Source organism: Globicephala melas, chromosome 16, assembly GCF_963455315.2.
Source record: "Globicephala melas chromosome 16, mGloMel1.2, whole genome shotgun sequence".
In the NCBI taxonomy this organism is placed as follows: Eukaryota; Metazoa; Chordata; class Mammalia; order Artiodactyla; family Delphinidae; genus Globicephala; species Globicephala melas.
Window position 1 is genome coordinate 17440805 of NC_083329.1, and position 20300 is coordinate 17461104.

The 20300-nt window shown below is 42.5% G+C and overlaps 1 protein-coding gene across 6 annotated transcripts in view; it reads right to left on the bottom strand.

The window, feature by feature from the left end:
* Positions 1 to 586: 586 nt before the first annotated feature.
* Positions 587 to 20300, bottom strand: part of ACSL5 (acyl-CoA synthetase long chain family member 5) — a 49149-nt gene continuing 29435 nt past the window's right edge. For all 6 annotated transcript variants that reach the window (XM_060286361.2, XM_030842519.3, XM_060286360.2 and 3 more), the window contains 19 exons: positions 17727 to 17791; positions 17505 to 17606; positions 15790 to 15889; positions 14223 to 14401; positions 13426 to 13458; positions 13286 to 13337; positions 12411 to 12484; positions 12012 to 12089; positions 10782 to 10916; positions 9543 to 9677; positions 8923 to 9018; positions 6087 to 6159; positions 5716 to 5804; positions 5316 to 5432; positions 3674 to 3817; positions 2950 to 3051; positions 2407 to 2478; positions 1876 to 2022; positions 587 to 1136 (listed from right to left, as the gene is read on the bottom strand). In XM_060286361.2, coding sequence (XP_060142344.1) covers positions 1882 to 2022; positions 2407 to 2478; positions 2950 to 3051; positions 3674 to 3817; positions 5316 to 5432; positions 5716 to 5804; positions 6087 to 6159; positions 8923 to 9018; positions 9543 to 9677; positions 10782 to 10916; positions 12012 to 12089; positions 12411 to 12484; positions 13286 to 13337; positions 13426 to 13458; positions 14223 to 14401; positions 15790 to 15889; positions 17505 to 17606; positions 17727 to 17791 — 1787 coding nt within the window. In that variant the 3' untranslated portion in view covers positions 587 to 1136; positions 1876 to 1881. The remainder of the gene's footprint in view (positions 1137 to 1875; positions 2023 to 2406; positions 2479 to 2949; positions 3052 to 3673; positions 3818 to 5315; positions 5433 to 5715; positions 5805 to 6086; positions 6160 to 8922; positions 9019 to 9542; positions 9678 to 10781; positions 10917 to 12011; positions 12090 to 12410; positions 12485 to 13285; positions 13338 to 13425; positions 13459 to 14222; positions 14402 to 15789; positions 15890 to 17504; positions 17607 to 17726; positions 17792 to 20300) is intronic.

The following is a 20300-nucleotide window of genomic DNA, read 5'->3' on the forward strand; positions in this document are numbered from 1 at the left end:
AACAGTTAACAATAAGGGAAGGGCACTTGGGGATTCATCAATGAATGAAGCACAACTCTGCCTCATTCCAGTGAGGGGTAGGGAGGTGGACAGACAGTAAAATATATGTCAGATGGAGTCATATATTATGAAGAAAGCAGGTGGGACAGTCTGATGGAGGTGACATTTAAAGTGGATGAGAGGACAGATCACATGTCTCTGGGAGTATCTGCATTTTAGGCAGAACAACAGGCTGGAATGTGGCTGGCATGTTTGAGGACAGGAAGGCAGCCAGTGTGGTGCAGTTGGAATGAGTGAAGGGGGCGTGTGAGAGGAGGTCAGGGAGACAGTGGGAGTTAGATAGACATGGAGGGAAGTTAATTCCTGCCTGCCCTTCTGTTTCAAATATCCAAGAATAGATGTTTCCTCAGCTCTTCTGGGCTCAGGGTCTAGAAAGACCATCCAGGAACATTCTCCTTAATTCCGGTGAGAGACCAGAAAGGAACACTGTTCAAGACTACTTGGATGATAAAGGAGAAAGAACATGAATTGTGCTCAGTTGGAGTTAGGGTTCGACTGGTATTTATTTTATTGTTCACAGCTGTGGGATAAGAAGGCCTGGTCTTCAACGTAGCTATCAAACCTGGTGGCATTCTAGAATCACCTGGGGACCTTTTAAAAATCCTGATGCCCAGGCTGTACCCCTGCCCATGTTAATCAGAATCCCTTAAGTGTCACGCAGGCCTCAATATCTTTTTAAACTCCCAGGTAATTCTAGTGTGTAGCCAAGTGTGAGAGCCACTAGCTTACATGATTGTTAAGGGGTCCTGTCTGAGGCTGGTTCTCGTCACAGTCTGTGGGGAAACACACACCACAGCTTAAGCTATCTGCAGTGGTTTATTCTGAATGCTGAACATTTCCAAATGGAAGCAGCACGTGTTGAAGGGGTGTAAGGTACAGCAGGAACTGAGTCAGGGGAGGAAAGATCAGTCACTTCCTTCCCAGAAGGTAAGCCTGCTGTGCAGGCTTCATGCTTGCCCATAGGTCTTCATTCCCAGTTCAGGAGGTTGTTACTCAGTGCTTGCTTCATTTACTGGAAAAATGCACTTGACGTGAGTTTCAGCTCCTTCCCCCACAGCTTCCAGCTCAGCAGCAAACTGTCGGGAAGAGGTTCAGTTACCAGGTATACTGCAGAAAACACTTTCAGAACATACTTTTTGGACAAAATGTCATAGGCCCAGTTTTAAATTCTCCCAAGTCAGAGAAACTACAGGGTTTAGGAAATGCTGAGTGATCAAACTTTTCCCTTCTGGACACAAACTTCAGTGGACACAGAAGTACAAAGAAGAAATTTGTCTCACAGATATGATTAATTAATATTGTGATAGCTTAAAACTCAATTTTAGTGGTTTTGTGGAATGGTTAGAAAACATGAATTATAAACAGCTTTTCAGAACTTAAAGTTCTCTTAATTTGAACACTGGAAGGCCTAAATGTTGAGACTGCCAACAATTTAGGTTTACTAGAAAACATGGAAGAATTCCCAAAGGGTCACTTTGGCCCTTGAACTAGTTACACTTATAAAGGTTGGAGATCACAAGGAAGGAACAAAGATACAAATGGACCTTGAAGAAAGGTGTCTTGATAGAAGTAGCCCTAAATGTCAGCAACATTTAAGATGGGAAGGACAAGAGTTATTTAGTTCAAGACTAAGCTTCCACATGGTAAGTTCTCTCACTTAATATTTTTAAAAAGCCCTGAAACTATGGTTTTATAATTTAGTAAGTAGCTACAACAGCAGACAGGAGGAAAGACAAAAAAATGAACATAAGATTAGTTTTTAATCCATATTCCCACAAGGCAGGCTACCTCTGAGCCCCTCGCAGCCATAAGTACCTTAACCTACTCCTGGGTTTTCTCGTACAGACTGTTGATTTGAGTCCGAAAGTATTTGGCAAGCTCTCCCCTCTTTGCTTTCAAGGTTGGTGTCAGGAGCCCGTTTTCAATGGAAAATGGCTCTGGATGAAGATAGATGTGTTTGACCTGGGAGGGAAGATGCACGCATACTTGTTTAATAGTGATGTGGACGGTTCCGCAGAGCCCTGTAAATGCTATGGGAAGAACCTTAAAGAATATTTCCCCTCATAAAAGTGACGCTGATGAAGTGGGAGGGTAACGAGAAAGGTAACACATGCCCATTCTCACACACTAATAACTTGGGAAAGACATGAGTGGAGAAGGAGGAGGAATAATGAACAGCATGAAGGGGCTGGACAGGTAAATGCAAAGGTTACTGTCATTAATGGACTAATAGTACCCCTAAAATCAGTTCCTTGGAAAGTACTTTAAAATTTTAAACTCCATTATAAATGCGAACTTTAAAACTTTATGACATGAGAGACCGGGTATAACATGAGTAGTACATACCTGTTCAAAGGATTTAAGGCCACCTTCTGTCCCAGTTTTCTGCAAGTCTTGTAAAATGCTTTCCTTTATAACCTAGGAATATAAAACAGCTCAGAGCATGGCTGTTGAAAAAGAGCCTAAAGGAAAGGCTGAGCATGAACCAATTCAAAATGCCTGCTAAGCTCATCAGGATAAAAGCAGGATATGGGGGTATGTGCCAGCACATGTGATACCTAAATGTTGCTCAAAGAAAAAAAGTCATGGGAAGAAAAAACAAATCTAACTGGTAGCAGGGGTTTTCTCTGGATGGCATTATTTAATTCCTCATTTTCCAGTTATTTTTTCCACAATGCACATGCTACTATAAAAAGAATAGGGATTTTGGTTGTTTTTAAACTCCCCATCCTCTCTTCCAGTCTAGTAAAAGCAGTCAGTCCACGCCCAGCAAGGGGCTGTTCTTCCAGAGAGGAGGCTCTAGGCAGCTGTGGGTGCCCAAGCTGGGGAGGCCTCCCCTTCCCACGACGGGCCGATGGGTGGGCATAGGCTTTTCTGAGTGAGACTTACTTGGTTTCGGCACAGTTCTGCAAACGAGCCCTTCACCCCAAGTTTGGCTGCAAATGAGGGAAGCACATCTGGGTCAGGAACCACCACTCCCACCAGGAATGACTGGAAAGGAAACAGGCATGTGAACTAGCGCAGCACTGCTCCCCAGTGGGGAAAGAAAGCGTTACCTCAGAATGCATGATCGTACCCAAGCCCTGAAATTCAGTGCTGGCGTCCTACAGTTTTCTCACCATATATTTCAAACCCTCATGGAACTCTGATCCCATTTTCCCACACAACATTTCTACAAAAATGTTCTATTCAAACATGAATAGAAGTGGAGCTCAACGTTAAGCTTAAAGCATCTCTGGCCTGTCCATGTCAGTCCTCCCCCACTCCCAAGAAGCTAAGTTTAAGTGCAGTATATATAAGACAGTTTGTGCCAGAAGAACTCCTATTGTAGTGGAAACGAAGTGCACCATGGGGCTCTTCTAATGAATGGCTACCCTTTAGTATAACTGTTTTAACAGTTCTACTGACTTGTTTACAGAGTCTATCATAGTTTCAAAGAATTTGTTTTTTCATTTATAGTGCCTTATTTGAGGTTTGGAGTGTGGCTTCATTTCTTTAGTTTTATAAGCTCAGATCTTCTCATCCTAAATCTACCTATACAGATTTCCTTTAGCTATGGAAGTTGGCATGGTCTGTGCCTGAAACTGGCTGTTGTTAAGACAATATATATTACCCATAAGCTTTCCCCATGTACAAAAATTTGCAACACCAGTCTACTCCTGATGTAGATATCTTCTATCTTCTCTGGAGCAATGTATTCTCCTTGGGCCAGCTTGAAAATGTTCTTTTTTCGGTCGATGACCTTCAGAGTTCCATTCTACAGGAGACAGAGATAACACACACCATCAGTGTTTCTGAGCCCTACTGAGTGATGTCAGTGAAGAGAGAGGTGAAGTCAGAGGTAATCTGCCTTCTTTAAACTTGACCTCTCCATTGACCTTTGGGCAATCTTTCCTTTCTCTTTCTTGGCTTTGGGGAAAGGGGAGGAAGGCAGCTTTCTTCAAAACCTGTCTATACTGCGTGTGTCTTTGAAGAGTCAGTGGGCAGTCTTGGAAAAAGTCCCTTGGACCCACTGGCATTGTGTAAATGGTTGCCTCATCCAATGAAGAAATTTTGCAGCTCTGAATTTCCAACAACTTAATTTCCAATTACTCCTTTTCCAGAACTCTCAGGAATAGGGAAGATGTTATCTTTTATTAAGACTTTTGAATTAGTTCTCCCCCTCCTTGACTCCCTTTTCTGTATCCCTCCTGTTAGATCCGGGAGCAGGCTATACAGCTCTACTGTGCCACTGCTAATCAAGCAAGTCAGTAATTGCGCTTGTTAGGACAGAAGCAGGGCTGGGGAGGGCTCTCTGACCAGCCACCAGAGGTCATTTGCAGCTTCATTTCTCTGGGCTAATTGGTCTGAGGCGCTTAGGTTTTTAGGGATTTGAATTATAGAATTGGGACAAGTGGCAAATACAGTCCACGTGATCACACCCTGAACAGCGCAGCAGACTGAACCAACCTTGGAACCATTAACAAGGCCGACTCAAGAAATTAGCCATCAATTCAGCCTAACAGACATTATCTGAAAGTGATTAATAAGGCTCAGCCCTTTACAACTCCAGTGGGAGGACACATCTGTTGCCTACATTGTAGGCTTATTAGAACTGAGAACTCTTCGTTATGCAGAAACAGATCTGTTAGCAAAATACCACTAGACCCAAATCTATGAAATACATCATTAGGACCAGTGTTCTTAGAGATCTGTTGTCAAATATTCCTTGAATATCACTTAAATCTTGAGAATATTGAGCAAGAAGGGAGTTTTAAATCTGGTTACATTCCTGCTCCCCCAGCACATAGTAGACAAAAACCTTCCAGAGAGGAAAGCTCTTGGAATATCCTCCACAGGGGTTTAAGGCTCCATGATTACCGTGCCTTAATTTCCTCTCTTAGGAAAACAGGGGGTTGACAGAGACTACTTACTGCTGATTGTTAGCAAGCTATGCTTTTAAAAAGTCTCAGTGTCTTCCACCAAGAGAGGCTGTGAAGGTCACCGAGGGGCAAAAACTAGCCTCTGCATACACCTTGTTTAGAAATCCTGCGTCCTTGTTTTGATATGTCTCCATATATAAGTGGAAAGAAGCTTATCCCTTTGAAACTCATAAAAGGCAAACACTATAGGCCCATGGAGTTACCACAGTTTCTTCCTCAATAAAAGTAAAAATCACAACAACAACAACAAAATAGACTACTACACTTCTTCTTTGGAAAAGTCACCTAATTTTCCTCTGTAGGAACTCCCAGAAATTTTGAGGCAACACCCACCGGGAGCCAGCGGCCAATGTCTCCTGTGTGAAGCCAACCATCCTTGTCCAAGGCTTCCTCTGTCTTCTCAGGGTCCTTCAGGTATCCCTTGAACACATTGGTGCCCTTGATGCAGATCTGCACATAAGATGGTACAAGGTGGTGACAATAGCAAAGGCTGCTGCAAAACACCTACTTTCCTACCACCTTGAATCATTTGATGCTTTCCACTAATGTATGAAGAGCACCAGATTTTAATCCCCATTGTGGGGACTGGAAAGTTAGGCTCAGAGACACTGAATTCCTTGCTAAAATTCTGAATAGAATCAAACACAAACCTGTTCACAATTGTGTGCTTTTTCTGATGCAAACGTCCCCACTATGATTGTCTGAAAATGACTGCCCAGCACAGCCTACCCACCTGTCCTTCGTTGTTCACTGCAAAGTAGTTCATATCAGCCACATCTTCCAGCTTCACATGATTGCAAGCGATGGGGACTCCAACGTGGCCTAAAACACACCGTACTGAATCAGCCAGGGTACCGAGAAACGGTGATAATCCCAGCCATATTTCAGAGAGATTTATGGATTGACTCTAAAGGAACAAAACTGAAAAGTCATCTGGCACCAGTGCTGGAGAGCCAAGATGGGAAGACCCGGACCAAAGCTTAGGTTTGGCATCTGCCACATTCATCCACAGCACTGAGGTTATCTAAACGCCTGCGTCCTAGTTCATCCAGAACTCCTCCCAACCACTGAACCTCCTGCCTGCACAGTTGACAAAGAACCTACCTGATTTCCAGTCCCCAGGTGAGGTAATTGTACAGCCAGCAGTGCATTCTGTTTGACCGTAAGCTTCATATACCTGCGCAAACCAAAGAAGGGCTTTGAGACTTACTCAAGATAAAGCAGGAGCCGGCCGTGCCCTATGGCAAGACATGAGGAAAGCAAGGTCTCTGAGAGTTGGAGGACACTTAGTGTCCTAATACCTTGAATTTATGCCTGAGCTGCTAAATCTTTACAACTGTGGATTCACTCAAAAACCAAAAGGGTCCAGAAATAGACCAAAGTATGGAAACATACTATACTTTGGGAAATGTGGCATTTCAGGCTGATGGAAAAAAGCAAGTTATTCATTGAGTGATGGGCAACCCAATGGCAATCAGACTTGAACCAAGGCAATGGAGTGCTACTGAAGGAGCTGAAGAAAGTGAGTAGCATTTTTTAAGGGAAATAGCTATGGTTTGGAACAGGGGTTGGCAAACTTTTTGTATATAGAACCAGATAGTGAATATTTTTGACTTTGTGAGCCACTTGGTCTGTATTTCAACGACTTAACTCTGCCAGTGTAGCACCAAAGCAGCAGCAGACGATATGTAAATAAATGGGTATGGATGTGTTCCACTGAAATTTTACTTATAAATACAGGCAACGGGCCAGATTTGGCCTGTGCTGCAGTTTGCCCACTCCTGGTATAAAGGATAATCTTGACTGGAGAGGGGATGTGGGGACGTAAGTGCATGGGCTGCAGTGGGGCTATGGCCTGTCATAGGCAGAGCTGGTGGAGAAGGAGAGGAAGGGGTGTGGCAATAGGACCTTCTGACCTATTGGTTTTAGGGAAAGGAAGGTATTAAGACCGGCCAGGAGGATGCTAGTTTGAAAGACCAGAGGAACTCTGACCTTGGCATCAATTCAGAACCTTTTTTCTTTTAACATCTTTATTGGAGTATAATTGCTTTCCAATGGTGTGTTAGTTTCTCTGTATAACAAAATGAATAAGCTATATGTATACATATATCCCCATATCCTCTCCCTCTTGCATCTCCCTCCCACCCTTCCTATCCCACCCCTCTAGGTGGTCACAGAGCACCGAGCTGATCTCCCTGTGCTATGCGGCTGCTTCCCACTAGCTATCTATTTTACATTTGGTAGTGTATATATGTCCATGCCACTCTCTCACTTCATCCCAGCTTACCCTTCCCCCTCCCCGTGTCCTCAAGTCCTTTCTCTACGTCTGCGTCTTTATTCCTGTCCTTCCCCCCTAGGTTCATCAGAACCCTTTTTTCTTTTAGATTCCATATACATGTGTTAGCATACAGTATTTGTTTTTCTCTTTTAGGCCGTTGTTTCATTCATGTTGTGCATGTTGGCCGAATGAATGAACTACTTAGCCGTTTGTGGAAAAACAAATATGAGAGTGTATCTGTACTCAAGAGTGTATCTGTACTCAAAACAAATACGAGAGTGTATCTGTACTCAATTTACTAAATTCCAGGTGGAGCAGAGACTTACTTGGAAAAAAGTAAGACCGTAAGGCTACCAGAAAATCTGGACGAAAACAGATTTATGCAATATTGAGGGTTAGGAGGCCTGTCTAAACAATTACAGAGCCACATAGAAAAGGTGACTGACTACATACACATTTGAAACTTTTATATAGCAATACATAGTACAAAAAGGTGAGACTAGGAAAAATATTTCTAACACAACAAAGATTGATTTTATGACCATGTGAAGAACTCCTAGGAAGCAAGGTGAAAGAGAACCAAATTGTCCTTTGCTCATTTTTCTATAAGTAAGTAATCGAGTAATTCATGAAAGAAATACAAGTGCCCGTAAGCAGTAGAAAAGATGTTTAGTGTTAATAAAAGAAACAAAGTTGCAATAAGATTTTTCACGTATCTCGTCGGCTAAGATTTAAGTGACTGAAAAAGCACTAGCAAGAATATGGGGATATCAGGACTTGTGCATTATTTGCATTAATGCATAAAAAAGACAAGACCTTTCTGGAGGGAAGTGTGATAATCTGCATTAACATGTAAAAAACCCATATACTTTGACCCAATAATCCCCACTCGTAAGGATTTCTCCTAAATTGATAACTGCATAAATATACACAAGTATCCTTATCACTTGATTATAATAACAAAAAAAAAGTGGTAAACAACTCTAGTGTCCATCAATAGGAGACTACTGATTTGGGTACGTTCAATAAACTATTACAGAACCATTAAAATGATGTTTATTTGACAAGGAGCAATGTTAATGGGCACTGTTTAATAAGTATTTTAGAAAACTGATGCTGTTTTTTAAAGGTTATACTCCATTTATAGTTATAAAATATTGGATATATTCCCCGTGTTGTACAATATATCCTTGTAGCTTACCTTATACCTAATAGTTTGTACCTCTTACTCCCCTACCCCTATCTTGCCCCTCCCCCTCTCCCCACTGGTAACCACTAGTTTGTTCTCTATATCTGTGAGTCTGCTTCTTTTTTTGTTATATTGACTAGTCTGTTGTATTTTTTCAGATTCCACGTGTAAGTGATATCACACAGTATTTGTGTTTCTCTGTCTGATTTATTTCACTTAGCATAATGCCCTCCAAGTCCATTCATGTTGCTGCAAATGGCAAAATTTTGTTAGTACTGATGCCATTTGTGTAAAGGTTTCTGTACACAGGTGCATTAAGAAGTGACTGGAAGGGTATTTTCTCTTGATTTTGAGATTTTGGCTGACTTTCTCTGTGGTACTTTTCGTCTATGTTTTCATTTTTATTTAAATAGTGAGCTTTATTTGTGCAAAAGTGAAATAAGCTATCATCAAAAAAAAGGTGCTTGGCTTACCGGACATCCCATTGCTGCCCGGAGGAACGTCAAGACAGGAGAGGAGATGGGGGCAGCTCCGGTGACCATGAAACGAACCTTCCCGCCCAGGCTTTCCTGTTTAATAGACACAAAAGACCTGCTGAAGACTATTCCCTTGGCTTCAGTTTCCTGTGTTGCAAAATGGGTAGAACAGCCTACCTACTTGGTGTTGTCATGAGCATTAAACTCGTTAATTTACACAGCACTTAGAATAGAGTCCAGCATTGTAGAAAAGAACTTAAAATGTTAGCTATTACTGTCACCACCATCCATAGCTGGGACCAGACCTGCAATTTATTTTTTTTTTGATTTCCTCAGATAATTTGTATTCTTGGGCCCTTCAAATTACCTGCAACCTCAACAGACCACCTAAGAGAATGGAAGTGCTAGAACAAGAAAAATCCACTTTCTGCTTTTTGACCAAATCCCTTTAGTGACAAAGTTGTCCAAGAGAGATCTCAAAAGGTGAGTGAACACAGAAAGTGCAAAAGGCTCTCCAGTTAAAGAGATGCTTGACCATCAAAGGAAAAGCAAAGTGTGCTGAGTCAGTGGGCAGCCCAGATACTTACCTGGCTCCATCCATAATCTACCCAACGTACCTGGATCTTTGCAAAGACGAGCTTGTCCCAGACACTGTTGCGTCTGATGATACCCTTTTTCACTTCACTGAATTTACAGGCGACAGCCAAGTTCAACAAGAACTTCTTCAAGGGTGTCTTGGCTTCATTTTGTACCTGCAGAGTGACAGCTCCTCTTAGTTGGAAACCTATTGGAGATACTCACCAAGGCCATTCATCAGTGAGCAAGAGATAGTGCCTCCTAGCTTCATAAGGAAGAGGCTCTTATTCATGCACTGGTGTGCTGAATAATGATGAGCCCACACTAAGAAAGAAGTGAACTTAGTACATACACACAGAGCTCCAGCTCCTCCAAATTCCTTGTCCTTAGCAAACAACCTTGACAACTCAGATAGCATGTCCTCAAAAGGTAGTCAGCATCTATCTACACTAAAGTTACCTGGGAGTGCTGATTAAACAGCTGATTGGGTACCACTGTTAGGACTTTTGATTCAGTATCATATGTATGTATGTAATGTCATAACATTACAAAGAAAACATCCCACTGGCCATTTTTGAAGATCGCTGGGGTACCAGTTCATTATTTTGAAGACTGATAAAGGAAAAAATCAAATAATTTTCATGCCTTTATGAAAGAATCTCAGCTAATGAAGGCAAGAGAAATGCTTGGATTAGAAAAATCACCATTTTGCCAAGCTTAATGAAAAACAGAGCAGTGATCAATGACAGCTAAAACTGTTATGTGGCAGTGGGATTCTGGCCCGACTCCTTAGTAGATCTGACCCTGGACAAGTTATTTAACCTCCAAGGTTCAGTCTCCTCATCTGTAAGTTAGGGATTATAAGTGTTGGCATGATTTCCTGGGCTTTGTAGAAATTAAATGATGGAACGCGTATGAAATATTTACTGTGGGGCCCGGCACCTCAGCAAGAAGCACACTAAACCAGTAAGTGTTATGAAACCAGAGTAACAATTTACCAGTAAGTCAGCTGAATTTTGAGGGGCTCCCCAACTCTCTGAATTAATCTCTTTCTCCAGATCACATCCAAGTAATCTCATCCAGAGGAAAGGGAGTTTCATCTGTTATGGTCTTTCATGGCTGCACTTGTATGTGTGGCTATAAGTGGATGCTGGTAGGGGTTGGGGGTAGAAGTGGAGCACGTTTCTTAGTAACATAGAGTTCCTAAGAGCTTTAGTCAGGCCTAAGCCCCAGGCAGCTCCGGCAGCTCAGGGCCAGCCCAACAGAAACAAGGTTAGCACCTTATCATAGACCCTGTTAAGGAGTCGGGGAACCGCGGGAAAGACTGTGGGCTTCAGGGTCTTCATGTCATCAGGCAGCAGCCGAATATCTCCTTGGAAGAATCCAACTCTGGCTCCACAAGAGTACACAACAGCCTAAAAACAAAACCAAAGAGCAGAGCTCAGAGCCAAAGGACCACTTTGGGTGGGGTCTGTATGGGACAGAATTGAGGAGGTCCATGGGCACTTTTCTCTGGACAGGACACCCGACCCCTGAAGTTTCATGTACCCAGAACTCTGAGACCCTACCCCCTAGGCAAGATGGAAACTCACTTCTGCTGAGGTGGCGGGACAGGTAAGACAGATTCTGAGACTGAAGGCCCAGCCCTACTCTGCCCACAGCTCTGGGTGAGGGTCTAAGGCATCATCCTTTGTAAGAGACCATTCGTTATGTAGCACTAAGAAAAAACACTGCCACTCAAACTAGAACACGCCTACAATTGTAAGACCATCTCAGTTTCAGAAATGGTAAAATGTGAAAAAATATGCTTATTAGAATTGATATTTTATTAATCAGATATCAACACTTTAGCCCAAGGAACTGAATCTTCCATTTTGGCATTTCATGCATCAACAGATAAGCTGGTTGAAGAGGTATTTAAGCAGGGATCAGAGAGAGGATTTTCCACCCCTAATAACACCTGTGTTTTTGCTTTCGGTTCTCAAATCAGCCTCAGAGTAGCCTAAAAGCTTGGCGTCCACTCACAGAAGGCCAGCTCTCCCCCCAGTTGCTGCACAGTCCTCAACAGCTCCACTCTGGACACCCTACCTGGATCAAAGGCTCCTTCTCCACCCCTCTGTGGGGAACTCCTTTTCTCTAACCCTAGGTCTTTTCAAAAATTCTAACCCAAATAAAAGAAAAAAGAAAAAGCAATGCCTCGTATCCCTGCTCAGAATTGAGGGTAGATAGTAAGTAAGCTCCCGGCTATGAGCTCCCTGGACTTGCAGGCACCCTGTGTAAAGGCAGGAGGAAGCATTTCCTCCGTGGGACACACAGACTCAACAGAGGAAGGCTCTGCTGCAGGTTAGGGGTGATGCCAAGATTAGGACTCAGCCATGCCAACTCCCTGCCCATGTCCTTCACATTAGAGAAAAGATTGTAAATGTTGCAGAGCTGCCTTTGGAATAAACGTGGGACTAGCAAGTCAGGACCCTCTTTTCACATACCTGCTAGGAATATAGGATCCTTACCTGTACAACCCTCTCAAACATATGAGCCAAGGGGAGGTAGGATATGGTCACGTCCTCAGAACTGGGCTCAAAAGTATGCTATAGATCAGGAAATGGAAAGGAGACAACAGTGGATTAATGCCAACTTTCTCTTCCAAAGAAGATTTAAACACTTCTTCTTTCTAGGACTGCTGCATACAGTTGTACAGGTGTGCACTGTGCCCTAAGGGGTGCCCTAACTGCACTGAGTGCAGAGATCTGCAGTGACCCTAAAAGAGCAAAACTCTAGACAAAGATGCACCAGTATTTGTCCACACTCAGGCCTTCAACCTGTTTCTTCCCCCTCTGCCTCCTCTAACTTTAAAATCTTATGACAGATTCCCATTTTAACGAGGGCCTCCTTTTCAATTGACCACTGACCTCCACACATTTGAGAAAAGCAGCAGCATTTGAAACGATATTTTCATGGGTTAACATGGCTCCTTTGGGGTCACCTGTAGGAAACAAGAGGTGGAAAGATCTGTTAAATGGCTAATAGGTAGCCTTTGGCATTGAAATGAGGAGCTACATTCGATTGGTTCTGTTCCAGGGAGCCGAGAGCTTCTCCTGTCACTGTGTTTTTTTTATGAACAGTGTATGACTCTGCTTACGAATGATTGATGCCTCCACAGATTCTACTTCTGACAGCAGCCTTAGCCTTGTGCTACCACACAGGGCATAGCCACAGTCACAGACAGCAACACAGTCAAAAAGAAAATCCCAAGTAACCCGCCCCCCTCCCCGTGCTGTTTTCATGTTGAAGACTTCAGATCTAACAATATTACCTAGCCATCACTTTATAACCTGGGCACAGTGGAATGGATATAACTTCTAGATCATCATGGATCACGTTAAAATTTATTGAGCTCTAATAGCTAGGTAACTACATACAGGGGAGAAAGAGGACGTGGAGTGATCTGTGTAGAACTACCACTGGGCTATCTTGATTGAGTGAAACCACTCCAGTGATGTCAACTTGAGAGAGTCCGGGCTGGGGGAGAAAGTTGACTTTCTGATCCCACCTTTAAGAGCCCTGAATTCCATAGCATGTAAACACCTCCCACTGTGTTCAGTGAAATTTATTTGCTTATGCATAGGTTTTTCTATGCAGGCATCTGTACTCAGAAATCTTAGATTATAAGCCCCGATGGATAGGGCTTATTGTAGGGTATTTTTACCAGCCCACTAGTGGTCAGTGGCTCAAGCCATGTGTTTGGCTGACCAGGGGCCTCTGGGGCAACTTCCTGGGCACTGACCTGTGGTCCCACTGGTGAAGCAAATGATGCTCAGATCTTCTGGTGCAGGAGGCTGGAGGGGAAAGCACCAGGGCTTAGTCTACCGTGAGCTTTGAAAGTTGAATGTGGAAAGACTCAAATTTGGGCAGAAGAAAACTTACCACGGGTTTTTTGAGGTTCTCTTTGCCTAGATTCTGCATGAACAGGAAACCAAGAAAGAAAGACATTAGTTGAGTTGGGAAGACTTAGGACAAATACAGCCCTCCTTTTCCCTTTTGCTTGAGAACACCTCTGTGGGAATACAACCAAAATTCCAACCTGGATCAGGCCCAGAGGCAACATTCAGGTACAATGGAAGCCTTGGGGTAGAGTATAAGTTTCCTCTAGAGTATCAACTCAAGAGGGCCGATCCCAAATGTCCAAACATCCCATCAGACTCCTATGATTCAGTCTTCTAGGACCACTGCTAAATCGTTTTGAATAAAATGAACAGTTAACATTTCAAGGCTTACTACACTTTATATTACTGTCCTGAGCACTTTATTTTCTCTCATATAACTCTTTACAACTCCTCTGCGAGGTAAGAACTATTTCATCCTCATTTTACAGAGGGGGAAAGGAAGATGTGGAGCAACTGGCCCAAGGTCACCTAACTAATGGGTGTGGAGCTGGAACGTGAACCTAGGAAGCCTGGCTCCAGGACCATATCTTTAACTGCCACCTAGCCTCTGCATTTATAAATCCTCTACTTGGAAGTCTGTGCACACTGACCACAGACCTTCCTCACCCACTGAGTTGTCTTGGGGAAATGATTCCCAACGCTTCACAGCATGAGTGTAATTTACTCTTCTCCTTCCACCCCGGAGAACAACAGCTTGCTCCCTTGTGTAGAAGTCCTGCAAGCTGCCCACAGCATCAGCGCAGCCTTCCAGCTGTGAGTTGACTTTCAGACCCATACCTCAGCATCAAGCAGTGATAAGATCTCAACTCCGCATTTCTCCCCTCTCTTCTTCAGGTCGTCCTCAAAGGGATCCATGAGGATGATCAATTTCAGGCCCGGGGTGAGGCCTTTTTCCACATTCTTAATCAGGGCCAATGCCTTTTGGGGCGTGTCACAGATCACCGTGGCGATCTCAGCTGAAAGCAGAAATAGGGCCGGGGGTTACCCTCCTGCTTTGCTGTGTACCGGATTGTCTTGCAAAGAGGAAGAGATTCTTGAAAATTTCAAAGCCACTGGGTCCCCAAAGGAGATTATGTCTGTAAATCAGATTTGTAATGTATAAAATCTGAAACATTCCACTGATAATAAATAAGCTTAATTGAAACAGAAGCACTTAATTTCCTTGCATGCACTTAACAGTTTATAGTTTCTAGAGGAGCCCCAAAATTCCTTCTGCTTAAGAACACAGACAACGTGTGTGAATCATGTAGATGTGGTCCTGCCGATGTGTTTTACCTGGGGGAGAGGGGAGGAGGGATTAGAAGGTAAAGGAGGAGGCAAGGGGGATTTTAGCAGACAAGCATTTATGATTTTTAATGTTAGCATTTGCTTTGATACTTGTTTACACAAATAGAAACCTTCTGATTATGTCTGTAGTTCAAATGGATCTACTCACTTAATCTACTAGTTCTGGGACAGAAAGTAACATCTAGTATATGTCTTATTTGCCCATTGAACTTGAACTTGTTTCTCTAACAGTGGTAATTTGGTCCACAGACTCAGCATGGACATTGGTACATGCCGGTGAGCTATACTGACTTTGATTTATAAGAATAGGAAATTAAACTAGTAGTTTCACAGTGATACAGTCAATTAAAAAGTTATTCACTAACTGTGGCCTTTCATCCAGGGTTGCCAGCAAAAATAGTCTTTGCTAAACTATATTGTCATACTAAACTACCTTTGCTAAACATACTAAACATGTCATACTGAACATACTTTGCTAAACTATATTGTCATACTACACTACCTTGAAGCATTTCATTGAAACTTCTATCTGATTATATACCTGCCTCATGGGCTTTTTGTAACTTCCCTCTAAATTATATCATAGGTACTACAGGACAAGAGAGACTTGAGCATTTTTCTGGCCACAGCATTCTAAGTCTGCTAACAAAAACAGATAATGAGGAATTACTCAGCATCAAGAAAGAATCAAGTTAAAATGTAATAGCGACAGGAATAAAGACGCAGATGTAGAGAATGGACTTGAGGACATGGGGAGGGGGAAGGATAAGCTGGGACGAAGTGAGAGAGTAGCACTGACATATATACACTACCAAATGTAAAATAGATAGCTAGTGGGAAGCAGCTGCACCGCACAGGGAGGTCAGCTCGGTGCTTTGTGACCACCTAGAGGGGTGGGATAGGGAGGGTGGGAGGCAGACACAAGAGGGAGGATATATGGGGATATATGTATACATATAGCTGATTCACTTTGTTATATAGCAGAAACTAACACACCATTGTAAAGCAATTACACTCCAATAAAGATGTTAAAAAAAATGTAATAGCAAAGTTTTACCCTTGTTGATAATGTATATGACGGCGTCTTCTCCCAAGGTGTCATACAGGGGGACAGCTACCATGGAGTATGTGTAACAAGCAAACTCAGAGATGACCCACTGTATGGAGAGAAGTTCAAATAAGGAATAGCTTATGCTTTGAAAAGGAAATGTGCTAATTCAGTCATTTAGTCAACAAATGCTTATTTGGTGGCTCTGTGTTAAAAAAAAAAAATCACCTTTTTTGTGATGCCCTAGGGACTGCCACTGCTGATGCTATAAAATATAATTAAATAAAGAAGATAAGATAGGTACAGAGACAACTATAAAACAAAGGGAGAGTGTAATAAGTTCTATCCATAAGGGTTATGGAAAGCATTAGGGAGTCTTGAGGTAGAGTCACACTCAGGGGTGGGGTAGGCTATCTGGGACTGCTTTGGGAAAAGTGACGGAAATTGGGCAGGGCTTTGAAGGACAGGTAGGATTTGGTCATGGAGATGGAAGCAGAGAAGGGATTCAAGGAAGAAGGAAGTGAATGAACAAAGATAGGACCGCATGACATCACTAAGTACACATCAGAAAGCATAAAAAGTGACAGGAAATGAATTGGAAAGGTGGGCTGGAATCTGCTAATGGCGAACCTTGAATGTCAGTGTAGGCATTATGAACTGAATTGTGTTCCCCCTAAAATTTATGTTGAAGCCCTAACCCCATTGCAATTGTTTTTGTAGATAGCTCCTTTAAGGAGGTAACTAAGGTTAAATGAGGTCATAAGGATGGGGCCCTGATCCAATATAACTGTTGTCCTTATAAGAAGAGAAAGAAACACAGGGGATGGCAGAGAAATGGTCATGGGAGGACACAGCAAGAAGGCAGCCATCTATAAGCCAAGAAGAGAGGCCTCAGGAGAAAACAAACCTGCTGACACCTTGATCTTGAACTTCCAAGCTCCAGGACTGTGAGAAAATTAATTTCTGTTGTTTAAGTCACCAGTCTGTGGTATATTGTTATGGAAGCCCTAGTAGATTAAGATACTAGGTTTGGTGTTAAGTTCCTGAACTAGAGTCAAGGATATCTCTTCTTACTGAGGCTGGGTGTAATGAAGATGAAGTACGTAGATGCACCTAAAAGTGCAGCCAGGGCCCTCTTGGATTTTTAGTTAAGCAACTGGCTTAGGTGAGCACATGTCATCCAACTCTTCTGAAACATACAAAGGCTTTCTCTGAGGATATTGGGTCTAATGACTTAACTTGAACTTGAAGATAAGCTTAATTCCAATCATCTTAATGTCTAAAGTCCATTTTCAACTCACTGTGGAAAGATGGCTACAGCTGGTCTCAGTAGCAATGGATGCCTTGGTTGCTAGTTCACGTACAATGTGCAAATTCCAATTCTAGTACAAACTCATCCCTTTCCACATCATCCTCAAGCTCTTACTTGCCAGTCCTTCATAGCTTCCTTATTTTCTTCATACAACAGACTGACTTAAAATGACACATAATGGGAGACATGTAAGAGAGGTCCAGTCACCTAGCAAATAGCACTAGACATTCAACCAGGATTAAAGAAGTCCTGCACTGTAACTTTTAAGTGGAACAATATTTAAAGAATCTGAGGTCTTTAAACAGCTTTGATAAGTCATCAGCAAGTGACAGAGTGCTGGATTTGGGGTAGGGTTTAAAGTCTTTAGACTTAGCCCTGACTCATTTCCTTGAGTTAATTTCAGCATGGTTACCTCTGGCCTATTCTGAGCAAAGATGCCAACAAAGTGTTCTTGTGATTGCTTATATCCTTTCTGCAAGAGACAGGAGCCCAGGTACTCTGCTCGATCAGACACCTACAAGTGAGAGAGGTAAAGAGAGAGAAAAAAAAGCAGTCAAGACCCAAAAGAGATCATATTAGCCCAAGATAACCACATAAGCAAAAGAATTTATCCAAAATCATGGGCCTGACTTACCTGTTTGTAGGACAGCCATCTGTAGGGCTGGTTTCGTTTTCTATATCCCAAGCAAGGCCCATTGTCTAAAAACATAACATTAAATGAAAATCAGCTCCAGTTGCAAATTCTTTGGACCAGAGAAGGTTAAAGGAGGTTAGGAAGAGACAAGACACAAAGGATAAATCCAGTAAAGATGCGAGCTTCTCTTATGTGCCAAGGAAATTCAAACGCAGTAAGTACTCAGTTCTCAAAGGCAGAGGGAGCCTTGTAAACTACATTTGAAACACTTGGGAAATGCTACAAAACAAGGGTGGTTCCATGTTGGAATGTGTGACCTCCATGGTAACAGGCATTTGGGGAAAGCCATGAGTATGGACTAGCCCACATGAGGTGAACAAACAAAAGCTCACAAGTAAACACTAATAGACTATATCGGATAATCTCGGATTGAGCTTCCCTACAATGAAAGAAATATATGTTCATAAAAATTTAGAAAAAAATCAAAATACAAGTCATCAATAATCTCATCACATAAACACCATTGTTAAGGATGATATTTTCTTTCATACCTCCTTTGATAGTTCTACAGGGTTATACTCATTTCACATGTATATTTTGGTATCCTGCTTCCTTCCCCTGTTTGATATAAATATTCCCCTGTTATTATTTCTTCTCTGTAGAGATTTCAATGGCCTTATTATGGCCAAGTTATGAAGGGTTCTACTGTATAGCTGAATTTATCTCATTATGGGCATTGAGATTGTTTCCAAGATTGACACCTCAATCTTGGTAATGGTAATGGTATGATGCATATTTTCCAACTGATCATTTCAAAGTTAGAAAATTTTCTTAGAATAGAGTATTTTAAATGAAATAACTGTGTTGGGAAGGGTGGCAGCGGCTGGGAGTGAGGATGGTTGGTCACACGGCTCAGGTTTTTAATACCTGGCCCCTCATTGCTTGGTGAAGCAGCTGTGACAATTTGCTTTTCTCCAACCAGCAATACATCAAGTCATAGACACTAAATAGTCTCTTTTTAATATGTCTTCTGGTTAAATAGGTTTTAAAATTTATTGCTTTAGGGACTTCCCTGGAGGTGCAGTGGTAAAGAATCTGTCCTGCAATGCAGGGGATGTGGGTTCGATCCCTGGTCAGAGAACTAAGATCCCACATGCTGTGGGGCAACTAAGCCCATGTGCCACAACTAGAGAGCCCACGTGCCCTGGAGCCCGTGCACCACAACCAGAGAAGAGAAAACCCTCACAACTAGAGAGACGCCCACGCGCCACAACGAAAAGAGCCCGTGGGCCACAACTAAGACCCGAAGCAGCCAAAAATAAATAAATAAATGAATAAAATAAAAAATTTTTTAGAAAGTTATTACTTTAGTCTAGGTTTCTTTAACAGCTATTAAAGTGGGGCCTTTTCCTTCATTTGTTAAGTTTTATCTGGTAATGTACTTCGCCCGTTTGTATGAGCGTGTCTTCTGAGATACTGAGACTCATGAAGAACTGCAAGAACACATACATATACGAGTACATACAGGAGCACACATGTACACACACACATGTACACACACACTGGCCATCAAGATTTTTACAACTTACATTTATTGTCTTACATTTGACAATAGAAGAATTACACTTCTGAACATTGAAACTACTCAGCCTTATTTAAAATTACAATAAGTCTGGGAACATCCACTTACTAGAGTAAATAGTAATTGCAGCCACAGAAGCCACGAAAGTCCATGATATTTGTTAGGCTAAGGAACAACTCTAACTGGCCGAGAAGACCCAACATCTAAGCCAGAATGAGACTGAGTTATTTTTTTTATTATTATTATTTTTTTGCGGTACGCAGGCCTCTCACTGTTGTGGCCTCTTCTGTTGCGGAGCACAGGCTCCGGACACGCAGGCTCAGCGGCCATGGCTCACGGGCCCAGCCGCCCCGCGGCATGTGGGATCTTCCTGGACCGGGGCACGAACCCGTGTCCCCTGCATCGGCAGGCGGACTCTTAACCACTGCGCCACCAGGGAAGCGTGAGACTGAGTTATAAATAGAAAAGCAGAAGAGAAGGAAATTTTACATAGAGGATTTAGCCAAATTGCCAAGAGGAATTCAGGTCTAGCCCAAAGGAAGCATTCAAAGAGAAGGTTACTAGGAATTCAGAGGTAAATAAGTGAACTTCCAGACTAAGTGACAGAGGAAAAAGGAAAGAAAGCAGGAAAGAGATAGCCACTCTGATTAAAGAGATATTAAAAAAAAAATGAATGTGGAGACTGTCCACAGGAAACGTTAGTTCTTTTTCTTTCTGCTGAAACAGCTGCATGAACGCTCAAGAAGTCAAGTCTCAGACTAAGACTTTCCCTGAAGCCACAGGCAAGTCCTGCTTTAGAGTTCACAGCCACTGCTCCAGCCTAGAGTGTGTGCCATTGGTGCTCTACCAACAGGATTGTCTGTACTGACATTAATCACCAGTGATAAGCACCATTTATGGTACCTAGCTTACTCTGTGCTAGGCATTTTAACTCATTGGGTCTTCCCAATAACTACTGTTATCCCCACGGTACCAAGAATCATGAAGGGCTA